Source organism: Equus asinus, chromosome 3, assembly GCF_041296235.1.
Source record: "Equus asinus isolate D_3611 breed Donkey chromosome 3, EquAss-T2T_v2, whole genome shotgun sequence".
Taxonomy (NCBI): Eukaryota; Metazoa; Chordata; class Mammalia; order Perissodactyla; family Equidae; genus Equus; species Equus asinus.
In genome coordinates, this window is record NC_091792.1 from 92740324 (window position 1) to 92764776 (window position 24453).

The 24453-nt window shown below is 43.5% G+C and overlaps 1 protein-coding gene across 8 annotated transcripts in view; it reads right to left on the minus strand.

Annotated features, from left to right (window-relative positions):
- Nucleotides 1-581: 581 nt before the first annotated feature.
- The window catches only part of AFF1 (ALF transcription elongation factor 1), a 174381-nt gene continuing 150509 nt past the window's right edge, over nucleotides 582-24453 (minus strand). For all 8 annotated transcript variants that reach the window (XM_044766291.2, XM_070505392.1, XM_044766292.2 and 5 more), the window contains 10 exons: nucleotides 22458-23417; nucleotides 12971-13074; nucleotides 11711-11957; nucleotides 10920-11011; nucleotides 10653-10713; nucleotides 7443-7579; nucleotides 6785-6856; nucleotides 6196-6333; nucleotides 4068-4291; nucleotides 582-3052 (listed from right to left, as the gene is read on the minus strand). In XM_044766291.2, coding sequence (XP_044622226.2) covers nucleotides 2931-3052; nucleotides 4068-4291; nucleotides 6196-6333; nucleotides 6785-6856; nucleotides 7443-7579; nucleotides 10653-10713; nucleotides 10920-11011; nucleotides 11711-11957; nucleotides 12971-13074; nucleotides 22458-23417 — 2157 coding nt within the window. In that variant the 3' untranslated portion in view covers nucleotides 582-2930. The remainder of the gene's footprint in view (nucleotides 3053-4067; nucleotides 4292-6195; nucleotides 6334-6784; nucleotides 6857-7442; nucleotides 7580-10652; nucleotides 10714-10919; nucleotides 11012-11710; nucleotides 11958-12970; nucleotides 13075-22457; nucleotides 23418-24453) is intronic.

The following is a 24453-nucleotide window of genomic DNA, read 5'->3' on the forward strand; positions in this document are numbered from 1 at the left end:
TTTTTCATTGTTTAGGAGGGCCCTCAGTCTGGCTAAAATCTCAAGTTCAGTGATTCACATTTTAATTATATCCAGAAAGGGCCGAAACATTCAACATTTTTAAAAGTAAAACAGTGTTCTTCCATTTCCTAGTGAAGAGTGGACAGACAGACACACGCACACACGAAACTGTAGTGCCAAAGGCAAGATTTTACACTCAATTTTCACTCAAGATATTTTGTATTTGTCTGTGAACTGTGTACTGGTACTGTTGTTATAAGAACTTCATATATTCAGAGGCTTAATTTTATAATCTAGTCCTTTGAATTATCTCCCTCAGTACAAATTTTGCCTCTGGGAATTTAAGCATGCAGTGAAAAGTGCACGCGCTTTACAAATCCTGTAGATTTCTACATACAACTGTAACAGCAAAAAGACCTTATGAACAGTAAGGATTCATCAGCCACTCCCTCTTACAGACCCTATTTAAAAAGTAACCACTAGCAATTCTTTTTTAGCGACAATGCATGTTGCAGTAAGAATCACAAGTATTCCATGATCAAAACAGTACAAACTGATCTCTGCAAATTCATTAGTTTTTCAAGGGACAAATACATTTTTAATATAAAGGTCGGGAAAACACACACACACACAAAGAATAAGGCCACTGAAAAAGCAATCACTTCTTTTGAAATTGGCTGAGAAACTGACTTGGAAATGTCTTCAGTCAAGGGAGCACTGCGGCTCGCTGATAGGACACACGCATGCATGTGTGCACACACACTCTGGCACAATCTGCACAGATCAGAACCTGTCCTAAAGAACACATCCCTCCAAATTGGCAGGTGGCTTGTACTGGGGGGGAGCAGGGGAGGGCAGGCATAGCCAAGGGAAGGAGGGGCGGGGCGGTGGGGGGAGATGTTAAACCATCACATAATCCTGATGTCTGGTGTCTTGTCTCCCACATATAAGAGATAGGCAACACAATGCCACAAGCACACAACCTACCGGGCAATTACTGTTCATTTAACAATAGGCTGCTTTTTAAACGAGTAGTTTAAAAAGGACCATGGCTTTGCTTTAGAATATCAAATGAAATCAGTCCATCAAGATCACACATCAAGTTCTTATGCTCAGAAACTACTACTGTTCTAATTCTCTAGCTTTAACCTAAACGTGAGGTAAGAGACCTCTGCCCCAGCTAGCGTTGATCAAAGACCAGGCTGGAAAAGACAGCGAAGGAACAGCTTCACACAAACAATTTAGACTATGAGCATCCATTCCATCCTCTACACATCCCTTTATATATTCACCAATTACCAGGCAAGTTCTTACATTCATCATATGGACTTTTGACCTCTTCATTATCAAAAAGATGGCACTCCCTTCTTCACTAATAAATAAATACGAAAATGTCAAACATGCTCGCTAGGACACAAGATGTAGAGGGGCAGGATGGGGTGAAGGGAGAAAAATAAGCCAGTTGTAGAGAGAACACTCACTCCTCAATTTTAATACATGTGCAAATTCTACTTCTAAAAGGGATAAAAAGAGTTGGCTTTTAAAAACACTGCACTCAAAATAATGCTTCCAATAATAACCTTCAAAGTTTCAATGAAAAAGGAAGTCTGTGCTTACGGACTTGTGGGAATTCTGATTGTGTTCTTTCATTTTAGGTCATTCAAAATGAACTTGGTTTAATGTACATAATATGGCAATAACAGCTTGTGGGAAGGCCACAGTTCCTCCTCAATCTAATCAAATCTGATTGAGAACACTCTGGAGTGAAGGCATGTGGTGACGTTTTTTTTTTTTTCAGTCTAATTAACCCCCATCCTCTCCACACCCTCTCAGGGAGTCCATTTCCCCTAGACAATCATGGGTTCTGAAAGTCTACTTTTGCTATAAATATAAAATAATTTGTAGCAGAAAAATATAGCCTCTCTAAGAAGTAGATTTCATTTTCTTTGTTCACTGACAAAACTCTGAGTTGGTTAGACAACATGAGTTACCACATAGCTGTAGACCACAGATCAGCACCTCAAATTCCAGCTCTACTTAAACAAAAATTAAAAAGCACTTTAGCCATCTGGTCACGTATAAATGTTGGTTCCCTCTTCCCCAAGGTAGAAAATTCCGAATATAGAGTCAATGGTGACTGCCTTTCACTGATGCAGGGTTGGAAATGGCAGCGCCACGTCCTCCGTAGTACATGGAGATTTCGAGATGGCGTCCCCGTGTGCTGGAGCTCCTCTCTCCACTGCTCTGACTTGAGCTGACTTTCCACAGTAACAGGGAAATCAGAGCTGGGGTGAACGTGCGTACTCCAGGCAATGGGGGGTTGCCTTCAATTTTATAAATTATGACAATACTTGGTATTATCAAAGCCACTGTTCATTGGCAGAAAGTGGGGTACAGTGGAGTCCTTTACAACTTATGTTTTAAAGATAACCTTTAAATTTATTAAACAAATATTTTCCCCAAACTTAAAAGAAAAAAAATCATCCACAAAACCCTACACCAAAATTCATTGTTAAAAAAAATTTCCTTCTGGGAATGGACTAGTGTGGCTACGAGATGATGTGAATTTGTTTTCAGAGTTGAAATTGCTTCTCCTCATTTCATTTGCAACTTGCATCCTGCATACTGCTGGTTAAAAAAATACAGAAATGTTTCTAGACCATTCATACACCCATTTAGGCTACATTGCACTTCTGTCCTTTAGTTAGGAAAGGCAAGATCATCTCTGAGGCCAGCCTGCTCATTTCTGCTTCTGCATAACCATCTTGTCCAACCAATGATCACATAGTTCTTGAGAGTTCAGTGGACAAATATCCTGGCCATCTCATGATACTTCTCTTGGTGTCCCGATGAGACAAATGACTGGACTGTTTTTGAGGTTTCCAATGTGCAAAAAAGTTCCCAAGGCATCCAGTCAACGTGGGCCTCCGTTAAGGTGTTTTGGTTACTTGTTTTAGCCGCTGAAAACCCTGTCTTGTGTAGCGCACCAGGTCCTCCAAGCTGCTGTTGAGGGCCAAGGCACGCTCACTCGTGCTGAGCTGAGCAAAAAATTCTGCAAACAAAGCAGAAGCGAAACCAAGTAAACACACTTCCACATACAAAAATAAAAAGGAAACATAAAAAGTTAAGGTTCCAGAAACTATATCCCCAATATTCTGTACTTCATATATCACAGCAAAAACTCACACCCTACTGTCATGGCTGGCTAATTCTGCACATCTCTCCACCAGACTAGAAGGGTAGGAACTGGTTTTAGAGTTGAATCCAAAATGCCTAGTACAGTGGTTGGCACTAGAATATACCCAATTTATACTTTTGGATCAATGGATGCATGAATGGGGAGAAAAAACCCCCAACATATTAAAAAAGCATCATTAGTTTGCTAAGGAAGAAAATAAAGTTCTAAGAGGCTGGGAGGAAATTAGGTGGCTACAGCCAGCTGGCCTGCCTTCTTCCCTACAGCCAGGAAAAAATGTTAATGACATTAATATGGCATCTACATATAAGCATTTACTTAGCGGTCACTGGCACTGACTCAAGCAGTTGCTCTAACAGCACGCTCTCCCATCTCCTAAACCTCGGATTTCTCCAAGGGCCTTCTTCTCGAGTCTCAAGAACGTTTACTATGCCATATTACTCGTACTGTCGCTAACCATCTTTCTTAACATACACTGGAAACAAACAATAAACTCAGTATTTAGCTTATGCTACTCCATATCTTAAGTGTGTTGTGCCCAGGCACAGCCAGTGACTTCCCTTCTTCATTCGCCTTGCCCTTTTGCTTGCATTTCAGTTCCAGCTGAAATAATGATGCTAGAGCTTCTGAAGGGGAAGGTGCTGAAGCCACTTCTAGTTTAATTTTGCTAACATCTAGCCACAGAAATCCGGCTCCATGCCACCGAGCTTAAGAAAGAAATGCAACTAGGTTATGAGGCACAATGGAGAAAATGTGAGATGAGTAAACAGCCACACACTTCCTTTTCTTCAAAACCCTGCACGCAAAATACAAACAAGGTTATTTGCTCCCAATCCCCATGCCCAGGAATCACCACTCCAGGGCCATTTACCTTTATTATTCCTTGTCAGGAACTCAGCCTGTTCCCAAAGATCAAAGGCGGTAAGGATATGGGAAGTAATGGTGACATAGGAAGATGTCATGTTTTGGATGGTGACTGGGGTACTGATGGTGGCAGGCATCCCGCTGCTCCCCACACTGCCGGCGCTTGACTGGGATCCTATGGAGCTGGCAGGAGAAGGCATTGGAGAGAGAGGGGATGGTGTGCCTGTGCTTCTGGAAGGCGGGAGAAAAGAGAGAGAACTGGCTCATTAGTCACCTAAACTCCCAGATTACAGATTTCCTGTCTCTGGAATGGCAGTCCAAGTCACAAAGTTTCAGTGTGTACTAGCCAAAACGATAGTCACTTCTAAAATCACTTCTACAAGGTCAAAGAGACACCCTTCACCTTCAGTGTTCTGGGAATTTATTTCATAAAACACAGTGGGATGGGGCCCACCAAATGGAAAAATAACTGGATGGAGGCAAGGTGTCCTTCACTGGACATGAATCAGGCCAGCAAATCCCTAGTCCAAATACGCTTCCCCGTGCCATTTCCATACGCTGCTCCCTCGGCCGGGAATCTATTCCTCTCCCCACCCCCAATCCCAGCTTCTAGTAAGACAATACTTCCCCTTGAAGACAGTCCTTATCTCCCACAGAGTCATCCTTTCACCCACTCAGTCAACATCAACTGAGCACCTACTCTGCACCTGGCACTCTTCCAGACACTGGGGCTACCCCATGGCTTCCGTTCTCCCCTCACTTGAACTTGTCTCTTCACATTCACCTATTAACTTATCTACTGCATTTATCACATTTCATTGTACTTTTCTGTTTCTTTTCCCGGGTCACAAGCACCTTGAAGGCAGGGACCATTTCTTATTAATCTTTGCATTTCTAGCACATAGCCCAGTAGGTGCTAAGAGAAGGCTCTTCAGAAATATCTGCTGAATGACTGAATGAATACAGGACAGCTGACGAGGGGACCCGGCAAGGAAGTATTATGCAGCAGGGGATTCACTGTCTTCTCTTTGTGGATCAAATGAGAAACACCATTAAAATCACTTAGACATAGAAAGCAATGGATATGAAATGGAAAAATGGGTGAGCAGCAGTGGCCTCGTGATGTGGTTACATGTGCCCTTTGGGCTGCATGGATCTGAAGTGCCCCCAGCGGAATATATGTTTTGAAGGACTCAAGTGGAAATCCCACCAGGGCAGTGGTTCTTGTCTGCTGTTTACTGCTGGATCCCCTGCATGCAAAACAAGGTTTGGTACAAACAAGGTGCTCCGTCTATCTTGGCTGGACAATGGGGAAGGGGTTATCTAAAATAATGCGACTGACAACCGATCAACTTAGAATAATATCTCAGAGATGAGAGTCATGAAAATTTTCAGAGGTGAGAAATTACTTCTCAATCAGGACTTTCTTTTTTGAGAGAGGCCATATGGGAATCTCTTCTTTTGAATGTGCTGAAAATGGGGCAATCTTCTAGGTGATATTCTTAAAATAGCAAAACCTATCAGAACCAGGAACTTTTTAAGGAGTATGACCAAATTAAAAAAATACTAGGCAAGTACTACAGGGAAGAAAATTCTCTCTTCATCTTAAAAATACCTGCACAAGGATTCTGTTTTTAAACATCTTAGGGCATAGATGAACAATTCCAGCTTATAAAGCGGGTGAAAGAATTTAGCTAGAGATAATTGTTTTCATTCTTTATATCACTGTTATGGATCCTGGGGAAGGTGGAAGGCATATGACTCTAGAAAGTTCTTATTTACTGAAACGCCAAGACTGCAAGTCGTATACAGGGAGAAGGGACTCCTGCCCTGGCTCTGTCGGCTCTGCCTCTGTCTGGTGTTGTTGGGCACAGATAAGATCCTCGAAGCTCTAAAATTCTGACCTTATATTCTCTGTAATTATCTTTTTATGTTACCCAATCAGCAAACATCTTGGTTTATCACTATTCCTCTCAAAAAGGTAGAAATATGCTAGTGATTTAAGTTTAAGGAGCAAGTCAGCACATAGATGTATACAATTTTTGAAAAGCCAAAGTCACAGCAATAGGTAAATAAAGAAGTAAAGAGGTAAATAACTCAATTTTGGAAATTATTTAAATTAGACTTATCATTACCTTGCAACGCATGGAGAAGGTGCCTGGGCAACTTTGGAAGAAATCTTGAAGTGTTCATTAAGAGTACGAGAATACTTTATTGCTGTATCTTTTTTACAACGAAACATCGCCATGTTCAAAATGGACTGGCAACGCATGCTATGAACACAAACAGAAGTATTACCTTGTAGATGTGAGTATCACTAGCACGAAAGATAGCCATCTAAGCTCTGACAGCCTCCTACAGATCACACTAGGTTTTCCTCAGCCTCATCTACAGGAGGAAGAAGATCTTAAGAATCTTACTATGCTGTTCACAGTATCATCAGAAGTAAATATTGGTGGAAAAACACAAATATATAAGGACATACTTTAAGTCCCAAGACCAAAGCATCTACTGAGTCATGAGTAAAACGACAGCAGACGCCATTTCATAATAATTAACTCTCAGTGGGATTAACCCCTTACAACACGTCCTACTGTTATCTGGTATTAATTCACCTTTCATTATAATTTTCATGTTAAGAAAACAGATTTCAAAATCTTTTTGTAACATCAAAAGATGCAAAAGTAAATATAATACTGTTTAGACAAAGAAAAAAGTACACACCATAAAACAGCAAATATTTTCCCTGGTAATGGTGTTGTGACATCCGAGAAGGATTTTAGTGACAGTACGAAACTGTAGGAAAATATAAAAACGCATCAAGTTAAAGGCAGCTAGAAAATCCCAGACACAAAGACATCTTATTATGTTTGTCTTGGTTTTATATTGATCGTTCCTGAAGCTGTGAAGACGAGAGAGCAATGCAGGGGGAAAATGAGGCTTTAGAGCAACAATTCAGGCCCTTCAGTAAACTCGGCGAGGACAGGCCTCTGCGTTGGCCTGTCTACCTGCTTGAAACCAGGTAGACTTGCGGCCTTACTGAGCGCCCTGCTGAAATGCAGACAATAAGGAAGGGAGCTTAAACTGAGACGAGAGGGCATCTGATAAGAAAGCCAAACTGGAAAAACAACCTCTCCTTGAAAGGTGTGGTATTTCACAGTGCGCTTGGCAAAATGACGTAGCTGGACCCAGTTACTCTGTTCTGGCACTTAACTGAGAATACGATTTTAGTTTAGGACAAAAAAAAAAGTTCCTGGATCAGTAACTTTTTTAAGGCTGTCCTTTATTAAGCTGTCTTCATACTAAGGTTCAAATGGATTAAAGCAATAGAGGTGAGGAAAGAGAAGTACTTAAGAGGACGGCAAAACGACTTGGCACTTACTTAATGAGGTCGACGGTTTCCGAGTACACCGAGTAAGCTGACTTTGCCGCTGGGCCTTCTGACTCCATGGCGATCCCACACTCAATAAGGGACAAGGCCGCTTCCGCATACTTAAAAGCTTTCCCAACCTTGTCCGTCTGTTGGAGAAAAACATGGTCATTGTTCGGCCTAAGACACTTTAGTTTCTCAGCCAACAGTCTTTACCGTAACTTCCCTCCACTGTCTTAGTTTAACGATGGCGTGAGATGTGTGAGAAAAATGAACTCAAAATCATAACCAGAGCCATTGGCTCCGACCTCCTGAAAATTTTCTTTTAGCAAAAATTCAGGAGGAAAACAAAAATCTCATATTAAGACCACTCTCTCAAAACCTTAGTAAAGTACATATTCAAACTGAGGCAATAATTACACAGTCCTCTTGTTATTAGTGTGTACTCATTATATAATTTTCCTAAGAAATAGATTATTCTACACTTCTAGAAAAACACAGGCACAAGTTTCTTCATATGTGTTGAAGTTCATCTTACATAAGGAGAAAATATTATGGTTTATGAGCATCTTCGATATTTTGTCAAACAACAATGCGTTTACGCATGTTAGAGCCCATCAGATCATCTAAGCTCCATCAGAAGTCTGGGGTGAGGGTCCAAGGCTACCCCCAGGCCAAGAGGGACAAACATTTCGCCGTCCCTTAAAGGGAATGAAGGAATCAGATGTTGGTGGTCACCTAAACGCAAATACACATTTTGTCACGTAACCCTCCTCTCACTTAGTGGAATACAGCCAACTCAACTAATGAGACTGTGATGAGAAACTCGACTTTTTCTCTACACATCACATGTACCATACAGTATAAGAACAACTGATTAACACGACATTTGCAAGTCTGTAGTTTCTGCTAATGCTTTCAATTTGCTATGTTCAAAAAGAAAGAATGAAAACAGTAAAGATACAAGCGGAGTAAAAGGAAATGGTGACATATCAGCAAAGAAAGCTGGTTTAGGGGTACTAATTTTAATTTTTTTTAAATAACTTGATTTTAAAATATTTTTTCTAGAGAACCTAAGTTCAGAAAACTAGTGACAGAAAGAATAAAAATCAAATTAGCATGCCCCAATTAATCAGCAGTCCACAGCCTTACTGGTTTGCTTCACTGGTGGGAATTTAACTCTTCAAATGTACTTACTCAATACCATCTCTTTCATGGAATTTCTAAAACGTATATTGGCCTTAGGGTAGAAACAAAAGAAACTATAGTAAAGCAATGTGTCAGTATCCACTTCCTTGAACTAAGTATTTTGGTTATAAGGTTAATAATGAAAATACTCTTGAGATAACTCTGTACATCTCCTGAGACGGTGTTAAAGTAGGAGAGTTCTAATTTCCTTGCTCAACAAGTGTAAGCAGAGCCCGAATACACTCCTCTATATTCAGCTGTGCACTTAACTATTTGGAATGCAAAATGGACAACTTTGAGACATTGTGCAATTAAAGGAGAATGTTAGAAAGAGGCTGGCCGTTCAGGGTTTTGTTCAAACTGGCATATTTTGAGACTGAAATGAGCTATTATTATTTATTAAAATGGAGTACCACAGGCATAGGTAGAGAGAAGGAAGATGTGCATATGTGTAGATCAAAAACAAAACAAGGGGCTAGCCCGCTGGTGTCGTGGTTAAGTTCGCACTCTCCACTTGGGTGGCCTGGGGGTTCAGATCCCAGGCACAGACCTACACACCACTCATCAAGCCATGCTGAGTGAGGCAGCATCCCACAGACAAAACAGAGGAAGAATGGCACAGATGCTAGCTCAGCGACAATCTTCCTCAAGCAAAAAGAGGAAGATTGGCAACAGATGTTAGCATAGGGCCAATCTTTTTCATCAAAAAGGGGGGGAGGTGAGGGGTCCCTCAAGTATTAATCTTACGTGTTTGAATAATGAGGGAATCTACTGCTGAAAGTGTCCAGTGTCAAGATAAGTTTTAGATAACTGGCTGACAAAGTATTGAATATTTACTCTTTTTCAAAATTCAAAAGATCCATACAGTTCTAGCAACAACCTTGGAAAGCTGGAAGGAAGAGCTTAGAAAGACACCATTGTCTGGTGCTGTCTTAGACGTCTTAATCTGACTCAGGTCATCCTGGTGGAGGGTCACTTTAGAGGTCGGTCAACAGAGGCTTGTCTTTGACCCCCTTATAGCATCCAGCATGGTGAGGTCTCAATGAACATTCTGCCCCAAGGAACGGGGACTTGATAAAAGGTTCTCAGTCCAGCCCCCTGCCTGTCTGAGAACAGATGTCAGTCTGCAGATTGGGGCTGAAGAGCACCAGGCCAGCATCTTGATGGCCACCACGGGCTGGTCTGATTCGGATCCCTGTGGCCTCTAGAGTGTGTGGCTGTTTGCACATGGTGGAATCAAGGCAAGCCACACTCTTCTTCCGGGGTACAAAGTTCAACGTGTGGTATTTGCAGGGGTTTAGGTTTTAGGAATACACTAAGTAAACAAAAGCCCCAGGTTCTTAGATGTTTAAATACAACAAAGGGCAAACATTACCTATTTATGTTGCAGCAGAAAAGTAAAAGCATATTTAATTATGTATGCAATTAACAACAAAACCACCACCTTCAGAAAGTCCAACAACTACCAGGTAAAGAGAGTTCATTTCTTTAAAGCACGTTCAACAACAGTGCAATCATTACCCTCATCTTAAAAGACTTCATCTGATGGCACTGGTCTACCCTTCCCTCAGGGGAGTCTCAAAGGGCTTTAGGATAATTTTGGAATGCCATCAGGCTACCTCACCTTTCAAAATGTTTCAGGATGAACACTTATTGATGCACTTCCAATAGCAGAAGTCATTTTTCACATCCAAAGAATTGATTCAGTGGAACAAGAAAGCACTCATGTATTAAATAAAACCAGGTAGATCAACTTTTATTCATTTAGACATAAAACCTGTGACTAGGTACTTTGTATATTTGCCCGTGATCAGACTGAATCAGTGAAGCCAAAGAAAATAATTTCACCAAGAATCCCTTACCCCTCACTCATTATGATCCTACTGATCCAGCTTATGCTGTTCCAACGTCAGGCCCCATGCACTCCCCTCTCCTGCCCGCCCCCATGTTTAGTGATATGGAATACAGTAGAATGAGACTACAAATATTTTATCAGAACACATTCTACCAAAAGGATAAACAGTCAAGACTGACCGTTGTCTCTGCTTTGATCTTCAACTTTTTGGCCTCCTTCATATAAAAATCTGCTTGTTGTCTGAAAGAGAAGAAAAGATCAAGGGTGGGTCATATGAATCTAAAATTACTAGACTGGGGCAAGATGATTTAAGAAGACAGAGAGTGAAAATGGACGGGAGGGGAGGGAGGGCAAAGACGAGGGAGTAAGCAAAGAAGGCAGAGGAAATGAAGAGGAGACGGGGAGGAGGAGGAGAAAGCAGCAGCAGCAAGCATCCGAAGTCTTACTTGTCAAACTTCATTTGAGGCTTCCCTGGTTTAGAGTTACCATTTGGCAAAGAAGGCACTGGAAAAGGATTTGCAATATCTCCAGAAGATCCCTTTAAAAAATCATTATACAGATCACACTCTAACATTTAAGATCATGACCTAAATGTACTATCCCTCTAAATTAGCCCAAAATAGCAGTTCAAAAAAGAGGAAATCCAACATTGCACAATTTAGCTTGGTCAAGCCCTTTCCCAGCTAGATTCAGCTGAAACTGTAGGTTCTGGTTGTATTGGAGGCTCAAAAAGATGTAAGACAAGAATGTTCAAGAGAACAGATAATCAACAAAGCCCAATTTAACATTTTCTCTTAGCCAATACACGCACCCACCCGCCTACCCCAGGTTAACAGGAAGAGAAGAACTTGTATTTGAGAAAGTGGATAATTTTTTCCCATTATAACCAATAATGAAAGTATTTGAGATCAAACATCCAAACCAAGAACTAAACAGGGTAACCATTTTTTTTTTACAGCAAAATATCTGACAGAAAATCAACACAAAAATCTATTCTGATTTTTCACCTCTGAGCCACTTTAAGAAGAATAAACCGACACCTAAATTTTCATGTAATATTAACGATCTTTTACATTCCCTCTAGAAAGTAGAACTTGACACACAAATAACTCATTGCTACCTTATTAAAGGGCTGAACAGCTCTGCAATCATTACTAGGAGCTGATCTTATTTGGGAATTTTAAGTAAAGATACACAAATATATGCCATTTTCTACAACCACGCTGCCCCTACTCACTTTGTGTTCTGTGGAGCTTTCAGAGCCCTTGCCCTCTACTTTTCTGTGCTTGGGAACGGAAGAGTCTTTATGGCTGCCCTTGGCACTGCTGGCACTTTTGGGAGGGTCCTGGCCACTGGGCTCTGCTTCCCGCCTTGGCCTCTTTTGTGCAGGCTTGGCTGGTTTCTGGGAGGACGAGGACGAGGACGACACAAGTTGAGGGGGAAGCATTTCCTTCTTTGAGGGCTCAGACGAGGGCCTGGGTGTTCTGGAAAGCAACATCATGCAAAACCAAGTTAAGGCAGAACATGAACTATGTAACTTAGTTGTTTAGTTATAAGGACAAAGCGGCTGCTGACAAAAGATTATCACAGAGCATGAAATTCATTGTTGTAGAAGGGACAAATTTCAGGTACTTTTTGATGCCTTTGAAAAAGCTAGTCCTATTGATGAGTAATAAATGAAGTTCTCTCATTTGTCACTAAGCTTGCAGGGTCTGCCAATGGTCCTAACTGTCCCCCACCAAGTCAGTCCGCATTGCTGCTCCCCAGCCTGTACCTTTCTCTGACAAGCAGGTGAGCTCAGCTGCCACCTTCTCTCTGACCCCGTCTCATCTGACCCCTTTCTCTCTCTCTCTCTCAAATCTCCATTGGCTCCTACATGGTGGTACTATGCACTTGTTTTTGCCAGGTCATTTTGTGAAGTCATTTTTTTGAATAAACCAGAGACTGAATAAGTTACTTTTTACGTTCACGCCTTCCTGGAACGACCCTCTCTCCGCCACCCTTCTCCCGGGCGACGCACACCGTGAGAGACCCTGCGGATTCTTATTCATCCCTTAAACGAAAGAGCACTGAACCCAGGCTCCCAGAATTCAAACAGTGGCTCCATCTTGCCAAGAATTTTGTGACTTTGGACAAGTTATTGTCTCTCTCTGTGCCTCTGTTTTCAATTCTGCAAAGTAAGGATAATAACTGCACCTTTCTTATTTTTATGCAAAAATTCCTTTAGAAAGAAATTAGTTCCAGGTGTTTAGGAAACTTCACCATTGTTAAAATGCTTTTGATAAATCCAAGTTTGCTGCCAAATGAATTGTTAATTCCCAAAAGGTCCTCCTGGATGAAAGCAACACAACACAAACTTAACACATCATCAAAATGAGCATGAATGAGTCTATTCATCCATCCACTCATTCTACTGCAGAAGAAAACCGTCTTTGCCATGTCAAGACCCAGGATGACTCAATCGCCTTTCTAGGCTGTTCCTAATCTCTTTACTCACTTTGTTTTAGAAGATTCTTTGTGGGAGGATGAAGATGATGACTGTGATTTGATTTCTTTCTCCAGTCTGACTTTCTTGCTATCATGGTCTCTTTCTGCTTCACCCTATTATTGTAGTATAACAAAGTACATTGTTACAAGTATAATTGTACAGACAAAATAGAAAAAATACACAGCAAAGGTAATGAGAGTCATTAGGCTTCTGGAGACATCTATACACACAGCAACCTTATAAGTACCGACACTGTGTGTGTGTTTGGGGGCGTAGGGGAAGCAGACAATCTAGATTCGATGAGATTTTATTGAGACAGATGTTTGCATGAAGAAGGACTATTCTTCACATCCAAAAAAAGGAGGATGTCTAAGTAGTAGCTGACAACAAGAAGAGATAATAGCCCTCAAAACATCATTAGTGTTTTTCGAAATATAAAAGAATCAATAAAACATGCATATTCATATCATGTAACAACAGATGATTTTATGAGTAAGCTTCCTCCCTTTCTTTCAAAAGAACAATCCACTTACACCCACTAATTTATTGTTTGTATAAAATTAGGAGGGGAGTACTTAAAGCTTACTTTTCTTCTAATGAAAAATAAACATATTGTTGAATAAGAAATAGGCTACAATAAAAAAGGACAAAATCGTCCCATTCGCATCAACATGGATGGACCTTGAGGGTATTATGTTAAGCGAAATAAGCCAGACAGAGAAAGACGAACTCTATATGACTCCACTCATAGGTGGAAGTTAACACATAGACAAGGAGAACTGATTGGTGGTTACCAGGGAAAAGGGGGGGTAGGGTGGGGGGAGGGCACAAAGGGTGAAGTGGTGTACCTACAACATGACTAACAATAATGTACAACTGAAATCTCACAAGGTTGTAATCTATCATAACCTTAATTAAAAAAAAAAATATATAAATTTCAAAAAAAAAAGAAATAGGCTACAAAATCCTCTTTCCATATATCTTACAGACAGGACTAGAAAGACAACAAAATAAGAATAGTTGCTTTGAGAGTCTGGCTAATTTTTTTTCCCTCTTCCATTGATACAATTTTCTTTCTTTCTTAAAAAAAAACTAGTCTTTATACTTCTCTCTACATAAATGGAGACATATGTTTTTATTTTTCAAAAAATCTGACAGAAAACGAAGGATTGTAAACATGATTTTAGTCCAAGAAGGGTGATGAGAAGAAAGGATGTTCAATTCTACAGGAGTTACATACCTCAAAAGCACCTGTTTATACCAACTGAAGTGTGAGAGAAATATATGTAATCATTAAGAGAACATGTTCACGTTCTTGTGCTCACTTATCAACGTGTGAGATGAGAGAAAACAGATACATTGGTCTCTGCCTCTGGTTCCTTGGCACAGAGCTCCTGAAACCCTTGTAGTTTCCTAAGTGATAAGAACACTAGGAGAATCTCTTGTTCTAATAGTTGGTCTTTGACCCCAGTTCCCAACTCAGACCTCCTAAATCCCCTGTAAATTCCTAACTGATAAGAGCACTAGAAGCATCTTTTGCTCTAATGAGGTGACCCTGGGTGGGCTCCCGGATGGGCGCTGGACACCAGGAAAATCAAGCCATGAGTAGAAGCTTGGAAGTTTCAGCCCTACCCTCCATCCTCCAGAGAGGGGAGAGAGGCTGGAAATGGAGTTAATCATTGGTCATGCCTATGTGAGGAAGCCTCCATAAAAATCCCAGTACCAGAGCATTTGCAGAGCTTCCGGTGGATGAACACATCCACACCAGGAGGATGACGCATCCCAACTCCACCAAGACAGAAGCTCCTTCGCTTGGGACCCTCCCGGAACTCACCCTACATATCTCTTATCTGGCTGTTCATCTGTATTGTTTATCATATACTTTTACAATAAACTGGTAAACAGCAAATAAACTGTTTTCCTGAGTTCTGTGAGCCACTCTAGCAAATTAATGGAACTCAGGAGGGGGTCATTGGAACTCTGATCTACAGCTGGTTGCTCAGAAGCACAGGTGACAACCTGAGCTTGCAGCTGGCATCTGAAAGGGAGATGGGGGTGCGATCTGACCCTATTTCCGGATAGAAAGTGCCGGAATAGAATTGAATTCTTGGACACTCTGCTGGTGTCTGAGAATTGCTTGTTGGTGTGGGGGAAAACCTGGTCACAATACGTGACCAGAAGTGAAGTGTTGTGTGTGAGTCAGAAAGGAGACTCACAGGAGGGAAGCAATAGGAAAGAACTGGGTTTTTCCCTACGTCGGAAGGAAAGATTTGAGTTTTTCCTTTACGACATATAAACATGTATACCAGGTTTACAAAAAGCCTAACATGTAGACTCAACGACTTCATGGTGGCCTCCTTCCCACTGGTCTGGGCTCACTCAACGACACCATGGGAAGGAGGAGCCACTAACTCTCCAGCAAGTGACAGTGAAGTGATGGGTGGGAGCCTTACATTAATTCCGATGTGCTTTTAGAACGGAACTCCCCCAACTGTCAGTTCACGAGACAGAAATCCAGGACACCACCAGTCAATCTAGGACAATCCTTCAAAAACCTGAAATCCTCTCTCAAAGCCTTAAAAGAAAAAAACATTCTTCAAATGAACTGACTGTGGGAGGCCCTGGTTTTCACCACAGTCTCTCCCTCATTCCCTGAATTTCGCCAAGAAAAATGAATAAATTAAGATGTGGAGGCTCAAGCTCTGCCCAGATGCTAATAAGGAGCCTGGCCTTGCTCAAGAGAAGGGGAAACAGACAAACACGCCCTCACTACTCCCAGCATCCTGCAAACAAGCGTGCCTGTGTGTGCCAGCCACTCAGGCCTTCAAACTCCTTCGGAAAAACATTCTATTTCTTGTTTCAAGATGGATCATTCAAGGTGGCTTATAAAGATCCTTGTTTTTAATCTCTTGGTGTGCCCACAAGTGTGAATATTAAGAAGGGAAAATGTGGGTGGAGAAGAGAAATTAAATCCAAGGGAAGGTGTGTACCTGCTGGTGGCCAATTCTGCACTGTCTGCACACTCCCACCCAAGAGCCACGTATCCAGGGAGCACTGGGACACAGCAGTCCAAAGACACCTGACTTCAAAGACTCAGTGCAAAAAGGGAAATATAAGAATTCCTATATTGATTAAATGTTGATGTGGTAACACTTTAGATCTACTAAATACAATTGTTAGTTATATTGGGTTTTTTTCCTTTTTACATTTTTTAATGTGGCTACTACAAAACTTAAACTTACATATGTGGCCCACATTGTATTTCTACTCAACATCGTTGTTCTACACACTTTCTTAGAGGTGATCTGCCAATTGGACACTGAACTTCAATTAGCCAACGCAAAGAAGGAATTATAAAATCTACAAGTTAGATAAGACAGAAACAGATCAGCTGCTCAGAAACAGAACCATTCATTACAAAAAGTATCTTGAGGACCTAAGGAGGAGACAACCCGTGACATCAACAAGCACATCCTAAAGGCTCGACTGAAACGCAGCAGGGAATTTCTCACAGCTGCTTCCCATCTTCCACACAGCACAGACGAGCAGCAGAGTCCTGGGGTACAAGTCAAGGGAGATGACAGGCACTAGCACACGTCAGGAGAGGCCTGCTGGGGCTCTGCACAGCACATAGCCCTCCATTCAACAACTCATAATGGAAACACCTGGGAGAGACTCAGTATTGGCAGAGGAAAAAGAATCAACTGGAGATGACTGGGTTAAAACAGAACCCTACTAAGGGGGGCGTCCTCATCACTAAACCTACTGTGCCCAAGAGGCTCTGCCACTATCGGCCCAGTGAATCCTCTGGAGCTTTAAAGGCCGCACAACTGGCCCAGCAAGCACTGCAGGAAGATGCGAAATTTATCTTTGGGAAAAGTCACAGAATTTCCTAAAATATCCAGACAGATATTACCTTGTATATGAAGTAGTTAGTAATACATTCTTTTAAAATGGAAGGTATTTCCAGGCAGTTAATGACATAGGATAAGTCCCCAAAACAAGGTTACTTCCTAAAGAAAACACCAAACCCCACAGGTGGAATGAGAGTTAACTTTTGTTTGTATATCGTCACGCTGCTTAGGATGTGCTAGTTATGACTACACACCAAAGAGGCAGACCTTATAAACCACATAAGATTCATAGTGAGTCAATCCTCACGAAATGGTTATAACTCCAGCCTGTGCCAATTGGTGACTCAAGACAACAGCCAAAAAACAAGAAATCACCCAACACCAACTCCAACACCGGCGTTTAACAACTGCGTTGGCACTTACTGGAATCATATGCTTTAAATAGACAGATAACAACTTAGGAGCTGGTAATATTCTGTAAGCTAGAAAGTAAGCCATTAAACCAAATAAAGCAAAAATCCCCTTCTGTGGATCGTGCTTGCTGGACTGAGTTCAAGCCTGTGGGCTGAGGCTAGCGTGTGTGTACGCTATGCCCTTGGAACCCTGTCATCTTCTGTCTGGAACAGTCGCAGAGGCTTCCCCAGAGCGGGCACTCAGTAAGCATGTGTCAACTGGCACGGAAACGAAGGTTAGCAGCTGAGGTCCCCGGAAGCAGGACAGCACTACAACTCTAACTGGACGGTTTCAGGAAAGGGCTCGGGAAAGTCCTGGGCGGCAGGAAACACAGACTTGAATTCCAAGACTGGAAAACAGGAGGCAAGCAGTTCTTGAGATTTTTCTGGGTCACGAAGCCATTTGAAAATGAGATGAGAGTGATGAACTCTCTCTTCAGGAGGAAAGAGGGCCTCCTCTACCCTGTGGCTTATCCACAGAGAACCCCCATTTCCGGGAATCCTGCCTAAGGTCCGAGATTCACAAGTTCCCTTTTCCCAGAAGGAGAAGTGTCTCAGTAGCGCCTGCGGCCACAACAGGAGAAAGCTGTTAGCGGACACCTGGTCCTAACCGACTTGTTTGCTTTTCTTAACCTGTTAGGTCAGGCAGCCTCGGATTATCTGCCAAATGCTGCTCCACCTACAGACTGGAGCAAAAGGGCGAGAATGCAGACCATAAAAGGAAGAAACGGACCGTGCTAGGCCAAGTCCTTTCTGGAAGAGACCGCCTCCAGGGCAGCCTGGTGCCCGCCCAGCACCTGGCTCACCAACATAGCGCCTACAGGCAGCAGGTGGAAACGAAGGCGGGTTTTTCAGAACTGACACTCATGTGGGGCCATAGAGTTTCTAACAGGTGGAGAGAGAGCATCTACCAGGAGCTGGGCTGTGATGGAGAGAACAAGCGGCATCGGAAAGGGAACCTCAAGTGGGGGGTGGTCAGTGGAGGGACTGAGCCAGGGCTGACAGTCTAACTGCCAGAGTCATTATGACCTTGTGCCTCTCTCCAAGAACTCCCCCAACAGATGCTTTTGTGTAAAAAAAAAAAAAAAAAAAAGTGTGAAAAAGAAAGATCATTGGCCTGGGGGCAGTCAGCATACCTGAACACCACACCCACTTTTGCTAAGCAGCCAAGGGATGTCAGCGCCTTTCGGGATCTCAGCTATAAAAGGAACAGCTGAACAAGCGAGCCGAAGGTCTCAGCACTCACATTCTATAGCTCTATCATCTTCTCCCACAGGGAGGCACATGAGCTCAGCAGCACAGGGGGCTAAGGAAAAGAGGAGAAGCAGCCTTTCAGGAAATTCAGGTACTTTCCTGGGATTTGTCTCTGCAGGAGGTTCAATGAGACAAGGACACAGCAGACACCAAGTCTAAGCCAGCACCAAGAACAAGGGCAGGGCTTACTGAGAAGACAGATTTTCCCCCTAGAGGAAGACTGGCCATAAGATAACATCTGTTGCCAATCTTCTTCCTTGTTTTCTTTCTCTCCCCACCCCCAAGCTCCAGTACACAGCTGTGTACAGTTTTAAGTTTTTCTGGTTCTTCTATGTGAGCCGCCACCACACCATGGCTACCAACAGACCAGTGGTGTGGTTCCGTGCCTGGGCCGCCAAAGCAGAGCATGCCTGACTTAACCACTACACCATCAGGGCTGGCTCGAGAAAACAGATTATACTCACTGGGTAAGTACCACAGAATAGGAAAATTAATCGACTTCCCTTCTTTTTGGTGAGGGAATACACAGGCATTAGAATGGCCTTAAAACAACCTTAGCTACCACATGTATATGCTTGCAGTACTCTTCTTAGGGTAACTGACAGGCATGAAGAAATTAGATGTAAGTGGCTTTAGAAAATTATAACCAATAACTTTTCAAACCCTTGATTTTGAAGGATAATAACTGGGAACGTTGAACTGGAGAAACACCTCAAGAAAAGACAGTCAGACCTCGGATGGAAGGGAATGGCTTAACCAAGCATCCTCGAGCAAGAACAAGGCACGCGTCCCACCCCATCTCATAACTTCCCTTCCCTATTCCTCAAGACACATGGAAATGATGGCACTGAAATTTGTTTGCAAGAGTGTCTAAGCTTCTTGGTCAGTAAAGCAATTATTCAGAGAAAGGAAAAGACTTGAATGAATGTGACCTCCCATTCTTGTCTAAATGACTGTTAAGACAGTCTAGCATTTTATTTAAAAGGTGATCTTTAAGGTGATTGAACTAAATGAGATATCTATAAAGTGCCTACAACAATGCTTAGCTCACACATGGAACTCTATGATGTTTGCTGTGTTTTTAGAATATTCTCAATTGCACTGGCCTGATTGTATATTATATTGTGCTTCTCAACTTCAATTTTTCTTCTAAATCTGGACAATATAAGCTCGGTTTAAAAATCATACAAAAAATATAAATTGTATTTTAAATTCTAAACTGTAATCAGGTTCAAGAAATTCTGTAGTTTATGTAAGGAGCACAATGTGAGTTCATGCCTATCTACCCTCACAATTTTCTCTATTTCTCCTCAAAAACTGCCCCCTACCCACTCCTCTAAGGTAGTAAGAAACTATAGATCTATGGGTACATTGCTACAGGTGCCACATTTGACGGCTTCATCACAGCTCTTACCCACCATTAACTCTTTATGATAATCTCACACATTTAAGTCTAAAATGGCTTCAAGGGTCTGTGAACCTTCTGATAATCTTTAGTAATTTTGTGCCAGGAGAGAGACGGACCTCTAAATAAAAACACTAAATTCCACTAATGTGAAGGATCAGGCACATTCTTCAGCTGCTCTTCCTACAACCTCAGAGAGCTTTTTCTAGTGTACACACTTAAAATGAAGAAAGTGAACGAGTTTTCACTATCCAAATTTGGGGAAAAGTACCCAAGCCTAAAAAGATGACAGCCCTGCCTCTGCCGTGGGGCCCAGGCCCATGTGCTGGGCTGCCCACGGAGCAGCTGTGCTCATCAGAAGGGAACAACCATGATTCCCTGAGCAATGAGTCAGGGTCCTGACAGGAGAGGGGAGAAGCCCGCCCTGAGCAGACAGGGATCTGAGAAGAATATGTTCAATATTGACAATACCTGGAATGCAGCAGGAAGTAAAACCAAATGACACATGATTCTCTGACCATGAAATAAGTATACCGGCAGCTGATTTTTATATTTATCCGGAAGCTTCTAAGTCATGTTTCTAACTAGTGACATACTTCAGGCAAGGAATTCCTGGTTGCCTAGACCCATGATGTCTAAACACATTACACGGGAGAAATTTCTCGATCCAAAGCACTAGCTTTTATCCCATCCTGGCCTGGTAGGAAGACTCTGCTCCAGTGGTTCCCAGCCACCTACATATCAGGATTACCTGAGGATTCAGAGAACGCCAATGAGGGGATGGGGTGTGGGGGGTGGTACACAGCCTGCCACCAGTACTAAGGGCTCCCCAGGTGACCGTAATGTGCAGCCAGGGTTTGGAACCACTGGTTCAGGCTCCGATCCTGTCAGTACCACAGCAGAGAAGCTGACTGTTGCCAAGGCAAGATCTCTCAGCTGCTTGCCAGAGCTTTAGAGCAAGCACACACTTGACTGAGATGAGGGGGTCATTATTTCTCCATCCTCTAAACAGAGAGATAAATGAGCTGCCCTAGTGGAGCGCAGCCAAGGCTGGGAATGGCTTTTAGAGGGCACAGTTCATGTACTCAACAGGGAGAGCTGACTTTCCCTTTTTGGAACTGCAAGCAATGCTTTGCACTGCAGAATGGATTGGGCTGAGAACCGTCTGGAGAAGCCTCCGATTTCTAACATTTCCACCTGGTTAGTAAGCATTCTAGAAGCTAGTACTTCTCCCCACTCCAGTTAATGCAGGAGGTTAGCAGTGGAGACTAGACAAGATGATGGTGGCTGGGGGATAGGGGATAAAAGATTTCCCAGGAGGAGGCAACTGCGTGGATTTTTGAAGTTTTCGGGGCACCTTTTCCCTAACCAGGTCCATCACAATTTCTTCCATAAAGTTCTACATCTCTCTCTCTCTCTCACACTCACACACACACACTCACACACACCCCGTTTTAAAAGTTATTTGGTGTGAGAATATGCCCTCTTCTAGCAGAAACAGCACCACCAATTAGCACTTGATCCCACCACAATTATGGTGGCAACACACACCGTTATGTCTCATTTGACAAGGTTCTGGAGAAAACAGTCGCCCTTCATATTCGGTAAAGTCATGTTATATTTTTAACCTAGTGGAGTAATCAGTCGAATCACAGACAGGACAACAGGCTTTGCGATCTTTTTGTCCTTGGTACTCTTAGCTCAACTTCCACCTGCGTAAAAGTTTTGTTGTGTAGTGAACAAGGGTGTTAAAGTTTTTATTCCTTCTCAGCAGGGCGGAGCTGGCCCTTCTTGTGCTTTTCACTCTGAATCCTGGGCAGGTTGGCTCGGGAATGCCACCGGGAAAAACTCACTCATCTTTCATCATCAATAAACAACAAAAAAATACATCAAGAGCTCAGTGATTCAGACGAAAGGAAGGAAGGAGACTCCAAGACAGTGTTACATCCAAGTAACCGAGTGCCTGAAATAATGTGAGGATTTTTTCATTCTTAACTACGTGCACTCCTTAAGTGAAACTTCCAAACACTGTGATAAAGAAAATGACAAATTTTCAATACTACATAATGTACCATACCCGCCTATATTACTCAAAAAGATGTCCTAACCATACTGTTAACAGCTCTGAAACTTTTTTTATAATTTTTTGCTTATTAGGAAAAGTCATTAATGGAGGTCACGAATTCTAAATCTGGTGGTTTCAAATTAACGCAGTGTTAGATGGCCATGTGTTGAAATGTGGATGTAGTATCAGCATTAAGATTACCCCCACAAAGGCTACATTATTCTAAAACAAGATACCCTCTTCAAGGCCAGCCTCATGTTTCTTCAAACTAGCAGGCCTGCTGAAGGCTCGGGCATCTGCTCGCGTCTGGCTGCAGAGGCCCCAGGAAAGTAAGCCCGGTATGGGGGGAACCCTCACCTCCCAGCCTCACTGAGACAGCTCAGGGGGAGAATCAAGGGCCACAGGGCAGCCCCAGGCCGCGGCAGGGATATCCCAGACTGCAGAGGGCGGTGGGCCCTCAGCTCACCTTTCTCTTTTTGGCCAGCTTGCCCGAGTTGTCCGAGCTTCTCCTCTCGGCGTCGAGCTTCTTCCCTGGCGGCGCCTGTCTGTCTTCTGGCTTCTTCGGGCGGCTTCCCTTCCCCGGCGGCGGCGGCACCCGAGAGAGGAGCTCCAGGGTGATCTTCACCACCAGGCTCTGCGGGGCAGGAGTGTCCCTGAGTGGGGAGAGCAGCCTGGTGTCCCGCAGAGGCACCGGGAGCTTGTCTTTGTCCTTCCGGCGCTCCTCCTGGACCACCACGGCGCGGCGACAGCCACTAGTCCTGCCGCCGCCACGGGGGGGGCCCTGGCTCTGCGCCAGGGGCACGAGGGCGAAGTGCTCGGGGCTCCTGGCCTCCACGCGGTCCTTCGGGGGCTCGGGGCCCGACGGCACCTTCAGAGGGCCCGCGGGGCCGCTCCTGTGCTTCCTCCGCTCGCCGGCAGCGGGCGCCGCGGGCCTGGGCTCGGCGTGCTCGGGGGGCTCCCCGGCGTCGGCGGCGCGGGGCCGCCCTTTCGTCTTCACCCTGGGCTTGTCCTTGGCAGGCTGTTCGGCGGGGCCGCGCGGAGGGGCGCCCGGCTCACTCTCCACCTGCAGGCCCGCCCGTGGCTCCGCCGGGCCGGAGGCCTTGCCCGCCTTTTTGGGTTGTTTGGTTCCAACAGTTTGCCTCTGCGGGGGCTCCTGGTGGGCAGGGGACTTCTGAGAGCTCCTCTTGCCCGCGTGGGGGCCTTCGGAAGGCACCCGGGGGGCTCTGCTGGAGCTCTTAGGGGGCGGATCTTTGGAGTCCGAGTGCTCGCGACCGGCGGGGCCGCCACCGTCGCCGCCCTGGCCCTTACCGTCGAGGTGGCGCGGCGGGGGCTCTGTGCCCCCCGGGGCCTCTGGGGGCGCCGCGGGCTGGCTGACCTTGGTCAGCCAGTTGTCCAGCTGCCATTTGTTTGTTGTAGGAGGCTCGGGCTAAAAACAAGGAGAAAGAGACAAGTGTTAGCTGACCGATGATGATAAACCCTGCTTTTGTGTTAGTGACCCCATCCTACAGGACAGTCAGGGAGAGGCAATCATTCCAAACTGAATTCTTCAGGTCCTTTTTATCCTCCTCTAATTACAGGTCAGATTCTATAACAACTCGAAACAATCTTCCATTTTTTTTGTGTTACAGGAATTTTGCTGGAGCAGATAGCGACTTATAATAGACCATTAGACGCCAACCACTGTACACCACTGACAACTGCAAAGAAATCTTCATCAATATTTTGTTCTAATGGTAGTTACAGTATAATTTAAACAGAAGCGACAATTTTTTTGGTTTTTGTTTTTTTAAAGATTGACATCTGAGCTAACATCTGTTGCCAATCTTCCTTTTCTTCTTCTTCTTCTTCTCCCCAAAGCCCCCGGGGTACATAGTTGTATATTCCGGTTGTGAGTGCCTCTAGTTGTGGCAAGTGGGACGCAGCCTCAGCATGGCCTGATGAGCAGTGCCATGTCCACACCCAGGATCCGAACCAGCGAAACCGCAAGCCCTTAACCAGTCAGCCACAGGGCCAGCCCACAGAATTGACACATTTTGGTTTGTAAACTATTCTATCAGAAAATAATAGGGAGAAATGAATAAAAAGAATCCTTTCATCAAGGATTTTCAGAAGGTCGCTAATGAATAAACTGTCTTAGAGATTACTATGGGTTTCAGGCTTTAACCTTTTTTTTAATACTTTTCTGCTGAAAATGAATTTCTTCAAGATGATTTCATTTATTTACTTAAAAACATTATAAACATTTATACACGATGAGGTTTTCTGCGTATCACAGATACATACCGATTTTCAAATTTTACACCTTGGTAAAAAGAGTCAAGTGAGGTCACATTAGCCAAGCATTAATCCCACTTGAATTCTTTAAAAATCAAACATTAAATCTCTTGTTACAGGCAACCTGGTCTGAAATAGCAGCTATGTTTTAAGAACCAGCGCACACAATTAAGAGCAGTGAGATTATA